General features: G+C 43.0%; 1 protein-coding gene across 1 annotated transcript in view; it reads left to right on the top strand.

The window, feature by feature from the left end:
* The window catches only part of STAB2 (stabilin 2), a 141,440-nt gene that overhangs the window by 77,526 nt on the left and 40,633 nt on the right, over positions 1–23,281 (top strand). Inside the window, exons 31-43 of the mRNA XM_036891231.2 lie at positions 189–303; positions 2,410–2,487; positions 4,508–4,606; positions 4,695–4,802; positions 7,912–8,043; positions 10,206–10,334; positions 11,621–11,677; positions 12,681–12,776; positions 13,757–13,952; positions 15,410–15,505; positions 17,643–17,688; positions 18,541–18,617; positions 21,755–21,880. Of these exons, the coding sequence (XP_036747126.2) occupies positions 189–303; positions 2,410–2,487; positions 4,508–4,606; positions 4,695–4,802; positions 7,912–8,043; positions 10,206–10,334; positions 11,621–11,677; positions 12,681–12,776; positions 13,757–13,952; positions 15,410–15,505; positions 17,643–17,688; positions 18,541–18,617; positions 21,755–21,880 (1,355 nt within the window). The remainder of the gene's footprint in view (positions 1–188; positions 304–2,409; positions 2,488–4,507; positions 4,607–4,694; positions 4,803–7,911; positions 8,044–10,205; positions 10,335–11,620; positions 11,678–12,680; positions 12,777–13,756; positions 13,953–15,409; positions 15,506–17,642; positions 17,689–18,540; positions 18,618–21,754; positions 21,881–23,281) is intronic.

The raw sequence follows: 23,281 nt of genomic DNA, 5'->3' as shown, positions 1-23,281 counted from the left end.
CATTTTACAGCAGAAACTGAGGCACAGGGTGATTAAGTAACTAAACCAAAGAAAGGGTCATGGCTGACAAGTGCAGGGGGAGATTTTGAATCTGGTGGTGTGGTTCCACAGTCTATTTTCTTAACAACTCAAGGATGCTGTATCATCCATTGGCGTCTCATTTATAGCCTTTATGGACTGTGTTTTAGGTACCATACACTACTGGGCACGTACGGAGTGGCAGATCTTCAGGCCCTGCCGTCTTCTGACATGCTGGCAACGTCTTTGCATGGCAACTTCCTTCACCTGGCGAAGGTGGATGGGGTAAGGGAGAACAGCAATTTGTCTCTTTAGTGGGAACATCATCTATGTTCATGCTGTACTTTAAAAATTGTTGTGCTGTGGAAATTTCCAAACAGGAGCAAAAATAGGCCAAGAACAGAACCTCCACATATGCATCACCCAGCTTCAGCGATTATCCACTTATACTGAAACACACACAGACACATACACACTACCCTGTAACAGCCATCCTATAATGTGGCCCTCCACCCACTGGTGAGCCACAAGGCTCTTCCTGACAGACCACACACTGATCCAGGACAAATCTTCCAATTCTTCTGGGTGAAGGGTATGCAACTGCACAACTTTAATTTTTACCTGTGATTATGAGCTGGTTACTGGTAACCTACTAATTGAGTAAATTACTAAAATTTTATATATTATAGGGTCAGCCAGCCAACAAATATTTATTGAGCACCTATTATAAACCAGCAACTACGTGCTGGTGTTCGGGCAGTACACAAGGAAGAACACTGCAGAAACACACCTTCTAGCATGTACTGCAGTGTGCCAAAGACTTGGGTTCTGTCTTCCCTGAGGAAGGCTGGATGCCCAGCTGCACATGTCAGTTTTAAAGCTCTTTCTAGGAATTGCACAAGAGGAGAATGAAGATTCTACTGGAAAGTGAGAACTGCTACATCAGTGGACCATGGGCCACAGTCAAAATGTTTTCGAATTACTGCTCTAAAGCATTTCTACCTTCCTACTCATTGGTGTGAACACTATGAAAAGGGTCTATGCCTAGTATTCCCTAAATGTATGTGCTTGATCACGTAATTCCTTTAAGAAAGCAGAAAAGAATTAAATATGGTCCCAAGGATTCTTTACATATTATGATAATTCTAGTGCATTACATACATATATCAGACACTGGGGTTGTTTGCCATCCATGTTTTAAATCACTGATCTCTCAGCAAGCATTAACTGAACACCCGCTCTGGGCAGGCTTAACCCAGGTTCTGTACAGCCTAAGAAAAATCAGCCAAGACCTCTGACCTGGAAGAGCTCACCATCAAAGACACATTTTTTATGAGTTCTTTCCTAGGGCTGATATAAATTCCTCCCTTTACCAAAAGAGATGTGCAAGGTGGCCAGGAATGTTTTCTTCAGGGCCTCTGCTGATGTGACTTGGGGGCTGCTTGGGTGAGACGTGTCCCCTTCTGCACCAGGGTCCCCAGAGGAATTTCAAACAAAGGGTGATGATGGTGGGGAGAAGAGGGGAGGAAACCGGAAACCAGACAGAGGGGAGCCCAGTCGTGTCATCGTTGGTTGGTGGCTGGGCAAGGGCTAGGCTGGGTTTTACTCAGCTCTAGTCCCTGTGTAATTAATATTCTTTGAGAATAGTTGGATTCTGACCAGGAAAGTCAGTTACTATCTACATTACTTTGCTAGGGCTGCTGTGACCAAGTCCCCCAAGGGGAATAACTCAAACAACAGAAAGTTCTGTCTCATAGTCCTGGGAGGCTAGATGCCCAAGATCACGGGGTGGGCAGGGCTGGTTCCCTCTGAGAGAAGGAGCTGTCCCAGGCTCTGTCCTGTGGCTTGTAGGTGGCCTTCTTTGTGTTCGCATGGCATTCGCTTTGTACAGTTGTGTGTGTCCAAATTGCCTCTTCTTACACCCAGCTGTATTAAATTAGGGCCCACCCTAACGACCTCATTTAACTTGATTACCTCTGTAAAGACCCTACAGCCAAACATTGTCACATTCTGAGGTCCTTGGGTTAGGACTCCAACATAGGCATTTTAGAGACACAGTTCAAGCCACAACACTGTCTACAGTGTTTTCCAAACTGGTCACTTTAGTAAGCCTAGACCAACACTTTTTTAACGAAATGGAATAGGGTGGAAAGGAATCAATGATCAGGTACCTCCCGCATAGTAGAGGAAAGTATATTTCATTTCAGGTGTGTGCATGTGTGTGTGTGTGTGATGTCTAATGGGTCACAGTTGAAAGATACTTCTAACAGTGGGACATGGTCCAAAAGTGATAAGGTCACTACTGCTCAAAAAGTGGAAAACCTATAAATAATTTCAACCCCTAGGTGTACTCTAGGGAGACTCACCTTCCCGCTGCGGTTTGCGTTACAGAATATCACAATTGAAGGTGCATCCGTCATTGACGGTGACAATGCAGCCACAAACGGAGTGATACACATCATCAACAAGGTACAGCATCGCATCCTCCCACCTACGTAGCCTCTCTTCTCCTTTTGTTCATTTACCCTTCTGTTTGTATCTTTTTTGGGGAAAAAAAGTTCCTACCTGTCATGTAAAAGTCATGAGTGAGTGTTGCGCTTCGTGACTTCCGTTTTAAAACTATTTAGGGGTCTGTGTATTCGGTCAGACTCAGTCGCCATTTACTCAGCCTGTATGCTACAGTGGGCCCTATATCAAGTGTGGGCACCTATAGAATATTGCTTATTTATGAGAACATCTTAAAAGGCACATGAGAACTTTAGTATTAGGAAGTCCATCTCCCCTCTCTGCATTGCTGCATCCTGATAAGATGGAGTGGGAAAGGTCCTAGAAAAAAGTGGAAAAGGGTAGAGAAAGTATTGTGAAGTTTTCATTTCCTTCTAAGATACATTTCACCAATATTCAAAGGTATGAAATAGGAAAAAAAAAGTATAATGAGAAATGCAGTTTTAAGCTAGACTATAATTTTCCGTTACTATGTTAGGATTTTCATTGAAAATTAAAGTTAGAATTTATGGTATATTGGGAACTTGTGAAAGGTAGAGATTAGAAAAGACAATTAACTGATTGCCTTTTAACCAAAATTATTCCTACTTGGTGCACAAAAAAAATCACTTTTTATTCTTAAGTTAGAGAAAAGTTCAGCAATTTCTGTTCAGAAAAGAGAGACTGGGTGCATTATTTTGCAAAGAACTTGTAATTCTCTTGCATTACCAAGAGGCATTGAGAAGCACATTTTTGAGCAATTGATTCATCACTTACAAGGATGTATGCTGGGTTTATGACTTCATATAATGCAAAATAACATTTCTTATCAAGGATATTTTGCTACTCCAATCCTGGCTTCCCAAAGCACTAAAATAAACCTTTTTAAAAAAACATAAAATTACCTCTCCTCATTTACATTTTGATGGGACACAACCTATTAGTAGAACAGTACCTCAACCAATCTCTTATACCAAGCATTATCATGGGGGCCAATTCAAGTCCCCTTCCCTGTAAAGCCTTTCCTGATCCCTGCAGCCCACAGTCACTAAAGATAACATAGTGTCAAGAGAATAAGTTCTAGAGTCATACAGAATCTGGGTACCAGCATGTAGCTAGCTGTGTGACCTTGGGAAAGTCGCATGCCCTCTCTAAACCTCACTTTTCCCCAGTAAGGATTAAACAATACTGTCTCTCTTGATGTCTACTGCCTAATAGGCTTTCTCTCAAGAAATGTTGGTTTTACTCCTCCTTCCTCTGAAATTCCATGGGATTGCTTGGTAATGAACTCATTTGGTATAACTATGCCCTCTTGTATTGATACTTCTTCCTTACAATATGGATCCTGGACCCCCCTATAATTGCATGTCCTGGCAGGCTGGGGCTGCATTTTTCTGTGTCCCTCATCAGCACTAGCACCCGGCCATGTGTACAATAAAAACTGGAATGATTGACAGCCCACTAGGTGCCAAGCACTGTGCAAAATATCATGTGGTACATTACCATTTGATTTTTCCAACACAAAGAAAGTAAGTATGATTGTCCTCACTTCACAGATAAGACAATTAAGTCTCCTGGTTAAGTAACTGGGTTGAAGAAGAAGTTATGTGAGCACACAAGATCCATGGATGTGCATCAGCTGACTCAAGTCCTTTGCTTAGCCTCTGGGTTGCACTGGCTCCCTATGGAGTTCTTCCTGCACCTGCCCATCAGACACTGTGGTCACCTTTGTCAGGGCCACCATAAACAGTGGTGCCTGCATAAAGGTGCCTGGCCTATGAGTGGTGTGGGGCAAAAATCCAGCCCACTTCACCCCCCCAGCTATGCACTTCTCTCTGGAATTGCAAACTACCCAAGGAAAGAGGTCCTTTATTTAATTTGCAGACGCACCCTGTGGACTAGCAGTGGTCCTCATAATTGCATGATGTTAGTGACTTGAGCTATGTGTTGGAGAGCAGCAGTCCTACCACACAGGCTAACAGAATTTGGGGACATCTTTTCCCAGGTTCTGGTTCCCCAAAGAGGTCTAACTGGCTCCTTACCAAACCTGCTCACCCGGCTGGAACAGATGCCTGACTATTCCATCTTCCGGGGCTACATCATTGCAAGTACCACGTTCTCTGCATAACCCACTTGCTCAGGTTACCTGGGAACCAAAATCCCTCACACGCTCTTGTCTCCTTCCATCCCAGCAATATAATCTGGCGGATGTGATCGAGGCTGCAGACGCCTACACGGTGTTTGCTCCAACCAATGACGCCATTGAGAATTACATCCGGGAGAAGAAGGCTGCAACTCTAGTAGGTGTTGGGAAGAGGAACATGATTTGCTCACATTCAGCACTCAACATTTTTTGATGCATCAGTGATGTACCATTTCAGTCTCTCATCAAAACTTCCTTGTCCATAGCCAGATACTTAACATAAACTTGTGCAGACACTCTCATACACAATGCTCCCCCATGCCAGAGCTGCCCATATATTTCGTCTGTACCCCTGGAAGCACACATTTGGGGCCAAATACACAAGGATGCAGGTGTCCCAGGAACCTAGAAGGATCCTCATGGCTGCCTCTCTTCCCCTTTCTGGTCCCAGATAGATGACATGTTAGCAGCAGGGACCCAGAGGGAATGGATTGTCTCTGTCTGTTGTCCCCACCATCCTCCCCCATCTATCTTCCCTGATTCCTAACATTTGGGGATCAACAGTCAAAATTTGTCAAAGGACTTTGTGAAATAATATAAAGCTCCAATTATGTCACTCTCTGCTCAGAATCCTTGAGTGCATCCCCATTTCTTGCAGAACTGAGTCTAAATTATTTCCCCAGGTATTGGAGGCCTCCATAAACTGGCTACAGTTTATCTTCTACACAGTGGTAGCTCCAGAATTGTTATTTAGAAGGAGCCCAGGGTTACCCTGTCCTCAGCTCCCAGCCCCACGAGGGGGGAACACATTTGAAGCTGTATTTGCCCCCCAAGCATGCCATTTTCACTGACATCTCTGCTTAGGGAGACTGAGATGAAGATGCTAATGAAATGGAGCTGAGACTTGTCCCTCTAAGCCATCCTTGGGTCCCCTGCTGTCTCCCACAGGTTCGCTGCAGAAACCACGTGGTCTCACCACAGTGATATCTCATAGAGCCCAAACAAGTCGAAGACGTGCTTGGTGCCTTTGCTCGTGTCTACACGCACGCACACACACACAAACGCACAGCTGCCCCCTCGGTCAGGAAGGCTGCCCTTCCCCTTCCCTACCTCAGAATCCTCCCTACCCATTCTTCAAGTCCAGTCTCTCCCCGGGGTGCTCTGGCCACCCACGCTGCAGCTGCTCTCTCCTGCCTCTGCATTCAGATCATCTGTACGCCCCCTTCAGCATCTGTATGATAGGATCCTGTCTTGTCAAGCAAAGGGGTCTTAGCTCTCCAACTGGATTATAAACTCTGTGAAGGCAGGAACGTGGCTTAGATTTTTTTTGGACTGGCATGGCAAACAAGCAGGACCCCTGGGATGGAATCAGACATCATCTTTACCTTGTCTCCCTCTCCCTCCCCAGTCCCTGTGAACCTGTTCAGTGGGGAATATTCTTATCCTGCCCAGGGATGAAACTTCAAGTAATCCCATAGACTTTCTGCTTCCCCAAAAAGTCCTGTAATCACTCTAAGTCACAAACACAAGTCTCAATTAAGAAAAAAGAAAAAAGAGTCCATAATAATCAAGATTTTGAATTGGATTTAAAATTAAGCATTCCCTCACGGTTACATGCTGGGACTTTGTCCAGGCAGGACGCTGAAGGAGTCCTGAAGTGACCAGGTACACCAGGAGACAGAAACCATACCAGAGAGAATTCAATATCATGAATTATTTACTGGGCACAAAGCTATATAAATATAATTGAAAAGTTTGTGTTTTTTTTTAAGACAGATCACAGAGGCAGCACCTGCAGGAAACATCTGGGCCCCACAGGTTAGAATTACTAAAACTGAGAAACACAGTGGAGGAGCCCCCAGGGAACTGTCACTCCAACCTCTGAGGAGGGGTGCTGTTCAGCTGGGGTCTCTGACCTTGAAGGAGGGTCCCTGTGGGTCAAAGACCAGACCTCTAGGGGAGGGCACTGCCCACTGGTGCTGATGAATTGGGGGCAGGCACTGCCGGGGGAGGAAGTCGGCTGGGTGACACCAGCAGGGACAGGAGGCACACAGGGAGAGGATGTCCCTTCTCCACCTTCTGCTCTAATAGGCTTCGCGTTCTCCCTCTAGCACCTCCCACTGGCAGAGCTTAACAGGTCGTCCTAGCACAGAAGTGGGGGCTGCGGTCCGGCGCCAGCATCACAGAGCGGGGTGTAGAGGGTGGGTCTGGAGCTCAGAGACAGTAACTTAATTAACCTTTTTTCCGCCTTCCCCACATGATGTTATTCTCTTCTCTGATCTCATTAAATTCAGTTCTGGTCTCACCAGGTCTGAAGTTCAGAGGCGGGAAGTGTCAGTGGTCAGGAAGAGAGGGTGGGAGGCTGTCCGGAGATGCCCCTGCTCTCCCTGGGCTTGGCACGTGCGTCAAAGCTCACCCTATCTTTCTACCTATCTACCTATCTGTCATCTCCCTCTCACTCTTGCTCTTTCACTCTCTCTTTCTCTGACACTTTGACCGGCTCTTTGGAGACCCCACCCATCCCTGGTGGTCTCTCACTGCAGCTCCCTCCGCCCACGTGCCTGCCTCTGTTCCTGGAGGCCCTTAGCTCCTCCTCAGACCTAAGTATCCAGGAACCACCTTTAGCTTTTCTCCTGGGGAGGCCTGTCTGCCCTCTCAGCAGCCTCACGACCAGACCTAACTGCCAGCTCCCACAGACCCGCCGCACATCTGGTGCCCAGGACACTTGTACTCTCTCGTCCCCAGGGAGTACAGGCCTGTCCTTGTGCAGTAACAACCCCCCTCATTCATTCCACTGTGGCTCAGCCTCCAGCCACCCCAGCATGACACTGCTCAGGTCTGAGGGAGATCCGGTCCCTCAGGCCACCCTATCTGCAGGAGACACAGATGAAGCTCTACTAAATATCTCATCAACTTCCTTCTATGGCTGTTGTGGGGAAAGGCAGGCTGGGGTGGGGGTCTCTCTCTACCCAGCAGTTCTCTCCAAAGAAATCATCTTAAAATCCTCCTCCAACCTTTCATGCCCTCAGTCTGGATTTTAGGATCACATCATGAGCTCTTGGCCATCCCACAAGCAGGTTCTCCGTGGTGACCTGTCTCAGATTTGGTATTTAGAATCTACTCTGTCCTGACGCCTCTGTCAAAGCTTCCCAACAACAAGCAGTTGCTCATGTGAGCCCCGCAGTGCCTGGCACATTGGAGCAGCCCCATAAGTGATGGGGACTGGCCGGCCTATGTGCTGACTTTCAGTCCTGTGTGTTGTCCAGGCGGAGGACATACTCAAGTATCACGTGGTCTTGGCGGAGAAGCTCCTGAAGAACGACCTGCATGACGGCATGCACCGGGAGGCCATGCTCGGCTTCTCCTACCGCCTCGGCTTCTTTCTCCACGACGACCAGGTGCCATCCTTTTACTTACAAGCCAGGAAGGAGTGTCTGAGCTCCATCACCCATCATCACTTCCATATTGGGATCATCTCCCCAGTGCTTCCTAAGCCTTATCAACAAAAGGCAGTTGTCTGTGCTTCTCCAGAAAGTAATGATGAAGGCAGACTGTAGCTCCCCCTCACCTTCCTCGTTGTCAGCCTGCAGGTAATCAGTTGCCAGCCAATCAGGTAACTGGCTTTGCTAATCATGATATCTGAATCCCAGTAGTCACGGGTGTCCTTCAGTACTGATTTCTAACAAACCCACACAGTCTCCAAGATGGAAGGGAACCTGGCAGCAAAATCTAACTTCCAGCAAGTGGCCCAGGCTCCAGGGCCTAAGGCACCTAATGACACACGTAGGCTTCAGCACGCAAATGAATATTATCATTGCTTGACTGTTTTTAGGACCAACTGATTCCCACATCAGAATCCCAGTATTTATCTCACACAAGCCCTAAGTATTTAAAAGTGTTCAGACTTCATAAAAATGAATTTGTGAGACTCAAAATTGCAAGTATTAAATTCTATTTACATATTTCAAACATCAGGTAAGAAGATTAATTTATGAAAATTCAACAAGAAACTCATAATGCAACTCTAGTATAAAGGCTCATGTGAAAAATTAATAGAAACAAAAAATTATTTAAGATTAACTAAGCACTATATTAAAATGAAGAAAGTTTAATCACAGAACTTTTTAAGCAATAAAAAAGGGCAATCTTGAAAACAATTTTCTCCATATCATCACTGAATCACAAGTGAATTTTTGTGTATGTTTTGTTTTAACCTACTTGGGTAAAAAAACAAGTCTTTGTAAGTTTTCATGACTCAGGGAATAATCTAACTCCAGATATTTTCCTCTGATTCTTACAAATAATTCCATCTATTGTATAATAACTTTGAGGAGGTCCTTTCAAATACATTTTCTTATTTTTCCAGGTAAGGCAATTTTTATTGATAAAGAGATTATACTTTTGTTTTTATCTATGTCACCTTTTATTTCATCATGTAGAAGTGAATATTCCACTGCTGTTAGTCAAATCAATTTCCAATCTGTCATTTTCATTTTCCATTTGTTTGGAAATTCCTTGATCTACAGCAGTCCTACAAAGGAGGCTTTCTCTTACAATAAACAAATAGTTTTCACTTACCAATACATGTTTTGCTTTTATTGATAACTCACTACTTTCTCTTAGGAGAGTCAGGTGTCAAAAAATGCTCTCTAAATAAGTAGACTTGTGTTCAAATCAAAATTTGAATGCATCCTATAATTCTCTGGATATGTCTCACAATGAAAATGTTTCAGACTTTTAAAATGCCAGATCAACAATATTACAGCATCAGAAGTTCTGCCATTTGGTATTTTAAAAAGCTTCCACATCTTAGAATTCTGGAAATTTGGGCTGCAGTCACCATGTGACTCCACCAGTAAGGTTCCTTGCTAGTCTTCCAAAACTACACAGACCCTGGAACACCTCTGTGGAGCCATGAGTTACATCAACATCCATGGAAATTCACTTGACTCCAAGTAAATCATAAGGCACCTTAACATTCAGTGGAAGTTCAAATATAATATTGCTGCTGTGAAGGAGTCTGGGGGATGCTATTAAACATTTTTAAAACCTTATTTGGATATAAACTTGATACCTACTTAGTACAATAAAGAATTGTCCCTTCTCCCAGCTTCAGCCCTACCACACACACACACACACACACACACACATACACACACCACCCCAATTTTTCAAACAACCATTTGCCCTCAGTTATATCATAGGAATGAACAAATTAATAGATTCTCTTATTTTGTACTTCTCAATCATTAAGTAGCCTCTCCTAACAAATTAGAAACAAAACAAAGTACAACTGTCTTTTTACAAAAGAAGAAATTGAGATTCAGAGAGGAAAAGCAACTGGCCCAAGGTCACACAGCTAAGTGGTGCCAGGTAAAGGACTGTTATTTAGACACTCCTCTCCTTGGGCAGAGCTCTTACTGCTCCAATATGCTACCTTCCAGGTGAATATTAGAATATCTCCTAAATTGTTGTCATATTGACAGCATCCAGTCTCTCTCTTCCCTATTTCCCTTAAAATCACTACAATAAAATTCACACTTTACCCTCTTATTCACAGATCTTTGTAAATGAGGCTCCAATAAACTACACCAATGTAGCCACTGACAAAGGAGTGATCCACGGCTTGGGGAAAGTTCTGGAAATACAGAAGAATAGGTGTGATAATAACAATACCATTATTGTACGAGTAAGTTCTATCCATGGCCAAGGATGCACTAAAGAGTGTTGGCTTATTCTTTATAATCTTTTAAACATATGATTCATCTATTAGGATATCTCAATTCAAAAAACACTGAGTGAGCATCTCTGGTGTGCAGAGGAGCAAAATCAGCTCTGGCTCTACAAGATCAATCAGACATGCTCCCTGCCTTCAGTGGGCTCACAATTTAATGCAATAAGTTGCATCTTGGGCACCTAGGAAAAGCTGCCTGGACTGTTGTGTTGACTAGGATTCTGAAGCCATAGTGCTCCTCAAAGAAAAAAACATGCCATGCCTAGCATAGGCCTAGGGAGGGGGCAGGTATTGGCCAACCCTGGTGTACTAGGAGAGAAAATACAGAAATGGATTGTTTCAGAGTAATACACAATGCGGTAATAGAAACTTTTCACTCCAGTCCATTGGATGGCACAGAATCCTTCAGTAATAGTAGTAACTGCTGACATTTGGGGGCATTTATGTGCCAGACGCTGCACCTGTTATGTGGTTATAATGGTTTTATATGGGTTAATAAATACTTTGCATGTATTAATCCATATAATCCTCACAGTATCCTGAAAAGACGATACTATTACTATCCCCAGTTTACAGATGGGGGAAATGAGCCACAGAGCAGTTAACCGTACCCAGGTTCACGGAGCTAGCAAGTGGCAGAGAAGGAATTCAAAGCCAGGTGGTCTGGCCCCAAAGTCAGAAAAATGAACAACTCTATACGGTCCAGTAGGAAGCAAGTTAAGAACCAGCCACACTGGCCTCCTGTTTTAGGAACAGGTTGCACTTAAAAATTTCTGCCATTCTTAAGTTCTGCTCTTTGTTTTGTAATGGTGTATGTATTATCTCCACACTGACCCTTCAGCAGGACCATGAATTCCCAAGGCTCAACACCATGTGTGATGTATTGTCTTACTCTGAATCTGGACCCATTCAGTAAATAATGGGTTTTGAATAAATGAGTGTTGCAATGAAAGGGACTGGGATTTCAACGAGATAAGACCTCCACACGATAAAGTATTATTAGCATCAGAAAGGCATTTGTGGAGGAAATGGCTCAGACATCCCACACCCCAAGCAGCTGAAGTGCCTGTCTTCAAAGAACATTAAGGAGGTTGACCAGATGAGCGATTCTATAATCTTTCCGATTTTCAATTCTATATCTGAAATTGTTCAGCTCCAAGGTCTGGAAAATATTTACAGCCTCATTTTGCACGAAAAGTAATAACCATGAAATGTTCACTTTGCTTCTATGTTTCACCAAGGGAAAGTGTGGGAAGTGTCCCCAGCGACCCATCTGCCCATTTGGAACTAAACCACTAGTGAGTATTTTGTCTGTTTTCATAAAATAGTTCCCAGATCCCAGGGAGGTCCAAAATATAAAATCCCATGCATAACTCATTTTCACTGTCCTCGTCCTTCACTTGGTTTTAATTTTACCTTCTTATAGTGTATGAATCTTTCTTAAGTCTTGAATCCTGTTTTTTTTGGACCAAAGCAAAATTAAATTAATAAATAATAGAAATTGGGGTTCACATCAATCAATGCACAATTCAAAGAGGGATTTTTCCCTTTCTACATCTTTCATATCCCAGTAGCCAATTGAGGATAAAAGCAAAAAATCTCATCAGAGAAGGCAGACTCCATATCCAAAACCACATCCAGTCTGGATGAGTCCCACCTGCCTCATTTCCCTTTATAGTCAAAATTACAACTAACTTTCTCTAAGCAACAGATGGCACTCTTGGGGGAAGCAAACGTGTCTTTGAATTAATCACCAATCCATGTTTCTTGCAGCTATTTATTGTAAAAGCTACTTCTGCTAATGCTATGACCATTACAAAAAATAAACACATACACATTTTCCATAGCATGATAATAATAATTTATAATGATAGCAATGCTGATCTTTCACTTGAGTTTTAATTAAATCTTGTAGATAGCCTCAATCCTTTCTCAGACCAAGGTGGAATATCAAACAAATCAATCAGTAGAAACCAAATCTCAGATCAATCTAATTTACTCATTTTCATCTGATTTACTCTCCAATTCTTTCTGAGTTAGTCTTCTAAAGAAAAGTTCTTTTTACAGAATGCTATCTTAAGATACAACAATGTGGATTTTGCCAGCTGGCTGGTTCTAGCAGCCAACATCGTGTTTTGTGTTTCCTTTCTTATGAAGCAGCTCCAAGAAGCCAACCCCTGCCCACTTTCCAGAACATTTCAGTCAGAGAGGCAGCAATGCTTCACACACCCCTACTTGCTTTTAGAGATTGGAAAAGTTTTTCCTAGCTGAAAAGATGATGTCATCATTGCTGTTTCGTAGGGTGAAGAGATACGGAAATGTATCTATACCATTTATTTCATGGGCAAACGATCCCTGTTCATTGGGTGCCAACCAAAATGTGTGAAAACCATCATTGTGAGTATAACGATTTAATCATCCTTTGAGTTACTGCAGTAGCATTGGGAAATTTAATCATGTTATACTTTCAGAATGCCTTTGTATGTATTCTTTCTGCCAGCTTCTCTTCCTCCTCATTTCTTCATTATCATTGTCATTCAAAGTAGTATGGTGACGATAAAACTCAGCAAATTGGTAAAAGCACAATATTCAATTGCATGATGAAGAAATTGAAAGGCTAAGAGGACCTCCTGCTGTCACAACAGGGTGAAGTCTCTGTGCACGCTTGTAAGCAAGAGATACAGGAGCTGGCCAGCTACTTAAGAAAAGAGAAGGTGCAGTTGGTCACTAAGTACCTTGGGACTGTTGTTTTGGAATCTGCAGGAAAATTCTTCATAACTTCCTGTCCTACGTCTTTTCCAGAAGACTGGTCAGAGCCTCTGCCTATCATACAGAGGCAAGGTGGTTTGGTCTTTACACTTACAGTCTGCTGGCAGTGGACTGTTTTAGTGCACTCAAGACTGTGGGCAGCCCAAGCCAAGCAGACCTCCTGCAGGGCTTCCCTGAACTACAAGAGACTGGCTTACAAAATGCCAACGCCTCACCTGCGGCCGTCCCCCGGCCTCCAGTACTGGCGCCTACCGTACAGCTGCAGGAGCCGGGTTTGGGGATGGTGAGGGTCCCACGGTCCTCCCGCGGCCCTGGCTTCACTGGAATTATCCTTCGCTGTGCTCCTGCTGTTCCTCTTTCTCACCTTCCTTCAACTTCTTACTTACCTTTTTCCTTCCCCTCTTTCCTACCTCCTCGATGGAGACTGGCACCCCTGGAAACTGCTCAGACTCACCAGGCTCTCAGGGGTTCTCACAACCCCTCCCTGGCGGCTGGGAGCTCTGGGACACACACCCAGTCCTACCAGCAGGGTGGCAACATTGTAACCAGACAAAACCGGAAGTTGGAGGCACGGCCTTGTCCAAGCCCGCCTTGTCCTTGCGTTGCAGACGAGAGAGTGCTGCGCGGGCTTCTTCGGGCCCCAGTGCCAGCCCTGCCCAGGGAATGCCCAGAACGTCTGCTTCGGAAACGGTGTCTGCTTGGACGGAGTGAATGGCACGGGCATGTGTGAGTGTGGAGAGGGCTTCAGAGGCACGGCCTGCGAGACCTGCATCGAGGGCAAGTACGGCATCCACTGTGACCAAGGTACGCACGCTCCTCCCCACCCAGGCCTGCATGGCTCCCGACACCACTGGGAATGATGGGGATCTCCCACAGGCAGGCTGGAATCCACCTCTGTTATGAGAATTATAAGAACATCTGTGCTGTAATCAACATCGATAGGGCAGCCTTTCCGAACATTTTCAGTCACTAACCTACCACCTCAGCCCCAGCCTGTTCGTTGACAGCCCCCAACCCAACCACACATTTCTGTCTGCCTGTCCACGCTGGTGCTCATATTACCCTCTCAGCTTTGGACATTGTTTGATAGTTTGAAATGCACATTTCTGTATTATTATCTCCTTTGATCAACACAGGAACCTTATAGACTTGGGGATTATTATACCCATTTTACAGATGACGATATTAAGGCACAGAAGTTGAATGATTTCCCCCAAGGTCATGACTAATGAGAGGCAGAACTGCAGTTTGAGTGGGCACCTTGCTTGACCCCAAAGCCTTGCTCTTCAGTCATGCTGTCCTCTACATGAAGATCACCCTATTAATTCGCCCTCACCAAGCCACCTCCTTTAAGCTGTTCTCACAAAAATCATGATCTGTTTGAGCCAAGTCATCTGCATTCTCTCACCCTGACTACCTTGTGCCCAGGGACTCATATATATGAGAGGGTTGGCTTGGGAAGAGGGACTTCCTAATCCATGATGAGAAAGCACAACATTTCTTTTCTACCCTGTACTAAAAACCATAACTTGACCTATCACTGTTTTCTCAACAGCTAGTCCAAACCAGACAAAATCCATATACAATTGAGTATATTACAATAAATAATATACAATTGAATCACTATAATTGAACCATATAATATATCGTTGGAATTGGAGCACCAATTTATTTCTGTTGTTTGGAAGAGTTTTCTGCTTGCATTTGTGCAAAAGTTCCTAACCTGGGATCTGTAGATAACACACGTTGGGTCCAGCAAACCCCCAAAGCTGAATGCTTGTTTCTGGGGAAGGCATCCTTAGCTTTCATCCAGTTCTCAAAGAGGCTCATGACACTGCTGTGTGACAAAGGAATCGGCATTTCTGGGCAGAAGACGACAGTGCCGCACCAGGTTTATATGAGCCTAGTGGACAAACCTTCGGGAGCCAATGCGGTTCCATCCCAAGGACTCCCGCATAACCCTGGATCCTCCGATAACCTTAGTTGAGGACACTCTCAACCTGCCTGGGTCACCGACCTGCAGTGCTACAGGCCCGAAACTGTGGGCTTTGTCAAAGCATGACCAGATTCACCTGTTAGCCCACTCCATTTTATCTCCGTCCTTGCCCTTCCTGGGAACCCAGCCGTCCATTACAGACAGTAATTCTCTGGAACCAGGTTGGAGAATTAAGTGCCCTGAAAGGAAACTGTGTGATCAGTGACAAATGAGTTACTGGATACAGGTCATAAGTCTGATCATTTGTGGGCATTTTTCCACTTAGCATGTTCCTGTGTCCATGGGAGATGCAGCCAAGGACCTACGGGTGACGGCTCCTGTGACTGTGACATTGGCTGGCGAGGAGTGAAATGCGACAGTGGTAAGAGCAGGCCCTTCAGTCCTCAAGACACATTCTAAATTCACTTCTTAGCAGCTATATTTGTCTTCCTAAAATAGAAATGACACCTCTATTCCTTCTTTTCACAATCAAAAGAAGTACTTGCAGCAAAAATGGGTGTGAAATAAACCAGAAAGGAGAGAATAAAAATTATGCATAAGCCCAAAGCAGGAAGGAACTATCATTAATATTTTACATTAGTCTTCCAGCCTTTATGGGACCATACTCTACTAGTGTTTTGTAACCTGCTTTTCTACTTCACAATATACAATAGATATCTTTCTATGTGAATAAATATGCATAAATGTAATTTTTTGACATCCATATATATTCCATTATATAGATGTACCACATTTTTTAAACCAGTTTTCTATCATGATACACAATGCTGCATGGACATCTCGTGTGTACATCTGACGTGTCTCTTTGCCTCTGGTCCTGTCTTACTGCATTCCACATTTCTGCCAGAGAACTTCCCAAAACACAGATGTCTTAGTTGGTTCAGGCTGCTATAACAAAGTACCATAGACTGGGTAGCTTGTAAACAACAGAAGTTTCTTTCTGACACTTCTGGATGCCAGAAGGCTACATCAGGGTGCCAGCACCATCCGATTCTGGTTACAATCCTCTTCTGGGTTGCAGACTGCTGACTTCACATGTCTTCACATGGCAGAAGGGGCAAGGGTATGCTCTGGGGGGGTTTCTTTCATGTCCTAACAGTGGGGATTAGGTTTCAACCTATGGATTTTGGGGGGACACAAACATTCACTCTGTAGCAGTAGATAAGATCATGTTTGCAGCCCCTTCCACCAAGACTTGACAATCTGCTATTGTTCTTTGTTGCTTCCAAAAGAAAGTTCGTTGCCTACAAGGGAAACACCTTAGCAGGGTGGACTACCAAGCTATTCACCAATTGGCTCTCATCCAGTTTTCCAGCTTGGTCTCCAGTGTGCACCCTGCACAAGGAGTTTCCAGTCTAAAAACGTCAATAAATGTTCAATAGTGTTCACAAAATAGTGGTATGTGAGCACAAAGCAAAGAGCCTCTAGACTAGAGCAAGGAAGACACCTCCTTTGTCTCTGTGCAAACCCACCCCACCCCCACTCTTGAGCCCATGACAGACATCACTAATCAATCATTGCCCTCTTTCCCTCCAGAGCCAGATAGGGGCACTACATCCTCCTGGGAAGAATATACCATGTAGTTGTTAACAATAAACTGAAGCTGGCTCCAAGGTTTACAGCAGGTTTCAGAGAGAAGGACCTAAAAGATGATTGGGATTTCAATAGGTAGAGAAAAGAGAGAAAGGAATTTCCAGGCTCAAGGAATAGCACACATAAAGGCATGATTGGCATTGCATCAGCTCCAGCCTGTTGGAGCCTGTAAATGTTCCCTTTGACACAAAACAGACCACTTTTGCAGCCAGATCTGTTCCAGGACATTCTTTTTGACTTGCCCAGGCCTATTGAGATTTCTATCCCAAAAGGTCTGAGTATGAGCATCCTCTCCAAAGGGCACGCTTTCCTCTTCTCTAATGATTTCTTTGTGGATCCTTCCCTAGCTGGGCATCCAAAAGCAAGAATCAAAGCTGTCCCTTAAAATTTAGGAATTAATGCAGCAAATAGTAGATACCTGCTGTATATCTGGCCCTCGGCTATGCTTCATATGAAAAAAAAAAACCTTTACTATTACTTGTAATTAGATGTTTGTTTGTTTATATTACTCCATAATAAAATGATGAAGGACTAGAAAGAATAAGAAATTTAGGAAATACAAATACAAGAAGAAAATCAAGCCCCAGGGAGGAATGTACATCAATATCCAGACCGTATGGAAGATACTGGGTTTTACTCATCCTTGCATCCTCATCACCTAGCACAGGGCTTGGCACACAGGAGATGCTCCATCAGTGTATTTGACTTTCAGATTTGGCTGTGAGCTTCCTTGTGGCCAATGTAAAAAAGGACTTACATGGTCACATGGTTTTACATAGTTCTCGAGATGTATATAGCATTACTTCCAAGGAAGTAAATCTTTTCCCAACACCCAGTACTAAATTAAAGCCTTGAGTAAGGCTTAGTAAGAGAAGACTGACCCAGAAATTGGATCTCTTTTTCAGAAATCACAAAAGACAACTGCAATGGGACATGCCACACCAGCGCCAAGTAGGTACCTCTGAGCTTCCTTTGGGGCCGATGCAAAGGGGATTCTTTCCTGATAGAGTCCACCCTAGTCCCTATCCTCCAGGGAATAGTTTCCTGAAAACATTCCTGAGAATTTAGGACAAATTTAAGTACAAAACTAAAAATACCTCTGAAAAGCCACCATCAACTTGACAGATCCAGCTTTTTGAATAAACTGCCACCTGGGTTATCTGGCATGTTGGCAAAAATGCTAATTGTTCCCCCAGGATAAGCCACAGGGACTGTCTCCCAGAGGCAGAGGGAGCCCAATGGGCCTCCCTTTCATTAAAGTTTACTCCTACTCACAGTCAAGCCTGCTTTCTCCATACTTCAGCTCATACTCCTAACTCCCAGAGGGCTTACTGGGTTCATTAATTAGCCTTGCAACTGGACTTAGACCTGAATGCAAATCAGTCATTTTCATTGTCTGCATGACCTTGAGTCAATTATTTAATGTTTCTAAGCCTTAGTGTCTCCATCTGTAAATGAGAATAATAGTCTTATCTCCTTGTTAGGGCTAGTGGATATCCTGTAGGTTACATGAAGTAGCATGTGAAGCACAGTTCCTAGCACAGAGGTAGTTCTCTAAAGATTGGTAGGTACCCTCCTTATCCTGGGCCTGATGCCCACATATGCACACTCTGTGGTTTCCCTGATAAATGACTGCAGTTTTAGCTGCCCATGGTGGGGCCACGCTAGGAATGGGCTCTCCTCCTGAGCCACAGGCGTCCGGACCTCTGACTGCCTCATAGGGGCAGGAGCTGGGGTGCAGGGGATGAAGGGATGGGTGTTACATGTTTCTCTACAAATGGAATATGCTCTTTCTCATTGCAGCTGCCTTCTTAATCCGGATGGCACTGCCACATGCAGATGTGCAGCAGGATTCCAGGGAAATGGGACAAACTGCACAGGCAAGTGATGGAGGAATTTGCTGGGGGGAGCCAAGGCTAGCTCCAGCTGTTGAGAGACCTGTGTTCCTGCAGACTAATTGGGCAGCTGCAACTAACCACTGACAGTGAACTCAGTGTACCAAGGCGACTGATTGTGCCAAGAGGCAGGAAGCCTAGTATTTAAGGATTGGGGAGTAGGTGGGGCAATTGCTTCTGTTTTCTTCTCCAAGCAGTAGTTTACAGCCTTGACCACGATTGGAATCACCTAAGAGCTTTAAAAAAACCTTTGAGGGTTTTGATTTGGTTTGATTGACCTAGAGTATGGCCTGGGTGTGGGGACCCTGGAGTGGGACATTATAACTCCGGGGAAAAATCCCAGGGCAAAATACCTTTGAAACCAAAATCAGTCAAATGGAGAAATAAAGTGGGAGAAACCCATTTATTGCTTACAAGCAGCCATCCGTTTCTGCTCTCCTTTGTCTCTCATGACCAGGCTGCAGAAGAAGGGACCCCACCCACCTCTCTGGTCCAGATATGCCCCCATTAGCCCTTGTAATTACCTACTGATAGGGAGATGCTACTTCTCTCCACCCCTTAGAAACACCTATTGATATGGAGATACACTAAGGCCAGGCAGAGATTCTGGAAATACTGCATTTTTACCCACAGACAGAAAGGAGCTTGAGCCCTGGTTCTTCCTCCTACATCCTACATGGCTTGGGGGTGGGAAGGGACGGCTCTTAACTGCTCTGAGCCCCCTTAACTCATTTGTAATGTAAACATAAGACCACCTCCCTGGCAGAGGGATTGGGGATAAGAGAGCCTCTCTGTGTACAATGGCAGAATGATGGAGCTATTAAAAATGGCCCCAGCATTAGATCTCCAGGCTTGATTCTAAATTCTTACAATTTGTGTTATCTTGGGGAAATTGCTCAACTGCTCTTTGCATCATTTTTTTCATCTGTGAGTTGTAGATAATAAGAGAATCTCCCTCAATGGATTGTTAGGGGATAACCTGGATTAATACCTGTGATGTGCTTAGAATAGCTGTCGCATAGAACACTCAATAAATGTGAGCTAATTGAGTTCCAAAGACCAGCACATGCTTGGTGCTAGAAAATGGAAAGACTTAGCACCATTTTTCTCTTGAGCACTGTGTCCAGGCAGGCTCTGGTCCAGATTGTGGTGGACCTTCTAGACCAATCTGCCTTCTAGACCATCTTACCCTGAGGCTTTTTCCAGCACATAGGTACTGACCTGGTCCCAGATGTTTCCTGCAGTAGGATGTGTACAGTATGCTAGTGAAAACAGCTGGAAAGGGAAATAACTTGGGTTTTTTTCCTTGGCCTCTGTTCTTGGGAAAAATAGCAAAAGCAGAAGACACAAGTTATTAAGAGAACAACCTACATTGCTATAGCACTTTCATCACTTTCATATGCATTATTAGATGTAAGTTCCAAAACCTGTAAATAAACCTCTATAGGTGGACACCCCGAAGTTCATATTCATTAAGTAGCTTGTCCAAAATCACACAGTGAGTGAAGGCCAAGCCAAGACTCAAACACACTCCTTGGGACTCCAAGTGGGTCTAGGTCTTCGATCCACTTTGAATTAATTTTTGTATATATTGAGGCTGAGATCCAAATTCATTCTTTTGCATGTGGATATCCAGTTGACTCAGTATCATTTGTTGAAAAGCTTATTCTTTCCCCCATTGAAACATCTGGGTGCCTTTGTGGAAAATCAATTGATCCTAGATGAATGGATAGATGGAAGGGCTTATATCTGGACTCTAAATTCTATTCTATCCTTATGCTAGTACCACACTGTCTTTATGGTAAGTTTTGAAATTAGGGAGTATGAGTCCTCCAACTTTGTTCTTTCTCAAGATTGTTTTGACTATTCTGGGCCCTTTGAATCTGCATATGAATTTTACAATCATCATGTCAATTTCTGCAAAGAAGTCACCTAGGATTTTGATAGTGTTTGCATTGCACTGTGGATCAATTTGGGGAGTGGTACCACATTAGCAGTGTTATTTTTTCCAATTAATGAACATGAAACATATTTCCATTATTTAGGTCTTCTTTCATTTCTTCCAACAATGTTTACAGTTTCAGATTGTAAGTTTTATACTTTGCTTGTTCAATGTATTCCAAAGTATTTAATTATTTTTGATACTACTGTAAATGGAATTGTTTTCTTAATTTTGAGATCAGTTTGCTCATTGTTACTGTATAGAAATATAATTGATTTTTGTCTGTTGAACATGTATCCTGAAACCTTGTTGAACTTGTTTATTGGTCTGTTTTTTAGTAGATTCTTTAGGATATTCCATATTCAAGATGATGTCATCTACACATAGAGATGGTTTTACTTCTTCTTGTCTAATCTGGATGCCTTTTACTTCCTTTTCTTGTCTGATTGCCCTGGCTAGAAACTCCAGTAAAATGTTGACTAGAAGTGACCAGAGTGGGTGTCATTCTCTTATTCCTGATGATGGAGGAAAGCATTCAGTCTTTCACCATTAACTATGACTTGAGCTGTGGGTTTTTCATAGATGTCCTTTATCAGATTAAGGAAGTTCCCTTCCTGTTGAGTGTTTTCATCATTAAAGGTGTTGAATTTTGTCATATATTTTTGTTCCTTCTATTGAGATGCACATGTGTTTCTCTTTAATTCTATTGATATGCAGTATTAAATTAAATTTTGGATGTTAAATCATCTTGCATTCTTATATAAATCCTTCTTGGTTATGGTGTATAATCCTTATTATGTATTGCTGAATTTGATTTGCAGATATTTTCTTGAGAATTTTTGTGCCTATATGCACAAGAGATATTGGTCTATAGTTTTCTTGTGATAGATTTATCTGATTTTGATACCAAGGTAATAATGGCCTCATAAAACAAATTGGGTTTTCCCTCCTCTTTCAGTGTTTGGAAAAGTTTGTGAAAAATTGGTGTTTATTTTTCCTTAAGTGTTTAGTAGAATTCACCAGTGAAGACATCTGGTGTTTTCATTCTTTTGCATTATCCATATTAAATCCAATGCCATTTTGAACTATCTTCTGTTTCTCAATGACGCCAAGTAAAAATCCATCAGCAGCTTTTCTTCCTGTCCTCACTCCTCTGTTCTGTTATCATTCTCTTCTACAGCAATCAATGCCTGTGAGATCAGCAATGGAGGTTGCTCCACCAAGGCTTACTGTAAAAGAACCACCCCAGGAAGCCGGGTGTGCATGTGCAAGGCAGGCTATACTGGTGATGGTATTGTGTGCCTAGGTAGGTACCACCTGTCATCCATCTGGTGGCAAGGGTTTAAAAGTCAGAGCCCTGTTATATGGTCCAAACTGTGGGCTCTTATAATTAGAACATGCCACTACTAGGATCATCTCTCAGTTTGTTTGGGCAGGAAGGTATGAGGGTATGAAAATGTGACTGCTGGGATATGAAGGTATATAATGTCCAAAAATTACTTTGGAAGGAGAAAAGGGGAACTTTTTCTAATTGAAAATCATGGTGGTGACTGAATTTTTAAATGTTTATTATTTTTTTATACAACTTACACATTCTCACTGTAGAAAAGTTAGAGAATGCATATATCCTGGGGGAAAACATTCTGGAGATAATCACTGTTACCATGGTTGTATTACCCCATTTTGCTATGTATACATGTATTTTTTTAAACAAAAATTGTATCTCATGATACATAGTATTTAGTATGCTTAGTAATAGAAAGAACAACTCTCCCTAAAAATAAATGTACCTCCAAATCATCTAAATTTTAATGTTTTGGCTGTTAAAAAAAATTCACACAGAAGAGTTGCAAGAATAGTACCAAAAAGACCCACTTGGTCTTTACCTAGATTCACTTATTGTTAATGTTTTGTCCCATTTGCCTTATCATATGGTCTCTTTATATCTATATACATCTATTTTTTCTAAACCATTTGAGAGTAAGCTATAATAGCATACTCCCTTTATCTTTAAATACTTAAGTGTATTCAAGAATAAAGATAGACTCTTACATCGCCACACATGGTTATCAACTTCAGTAAATTCATTATTGATATAATACTTGTATCTAATTACCATTGTATTCTAATTTTATCAGTGACCCAAGAATGTCCTTTTTTTTGACATTTCTTTCCTCCAGTACAAAATCCAGTTTAGGGTTGGGTATCGCCTTTCACTGTCAAGTCTCTTTAATGTCCTTTAGTTAGGATGATTCCTCAGCCTTGCTGTGTCTTTTATGACATTGACATTTGGGAAGAATATAGTCCACCACTCCTACTTTTTTTGATAGCATGTCCTTCATTTCAGGTTTGTCGGGTATTTTTGCATGGTTATATGCAGATATGCATTCCAGACCCAATATCACATGAGGGGTGTTGCATCTGTCCATCTCAGGGTATCACACTGAAGGTTCTGGATTTCCAATTGCCTCTCATTTGTGATGTTACTTTTGACCCCTTGGTCAAGGTGCTGTGTGATTTCTCCACTATACAATTGCTTTTTCCCCTTTGCTACTAATAAGCAATCAGGGAGGAGACACTTTAACACCAAGCAAATACCTTTTCCTCATCAGAAGTCCTCCTAAATTTAGTATCTATTGATTCTTCCCTGAACCAACTGTGTTTTGACAGTTGTGAATGATCTTTTTAAATTCCTAAGTCTCTTCAT

This window comes from Manis pentadactyla, chromosome 10, assembly GCF_030020395.1.
Source record: "Manis pentadactyla isolate mManPen7 chromosome 10, mManPen7.hap1, whole genome shotgun sequence".
Lineage (NCBI taxonomy): Eukaryota > Metazoa > Chordata > Mammalia > Pholidota > Manidae > Manis > Manis pentadactyla.
The sequence above is the reverse complement of the archived record's forward strand: the minus strand, read 5'-3'. Positions and strand labels throughout refer to the sequence as shown.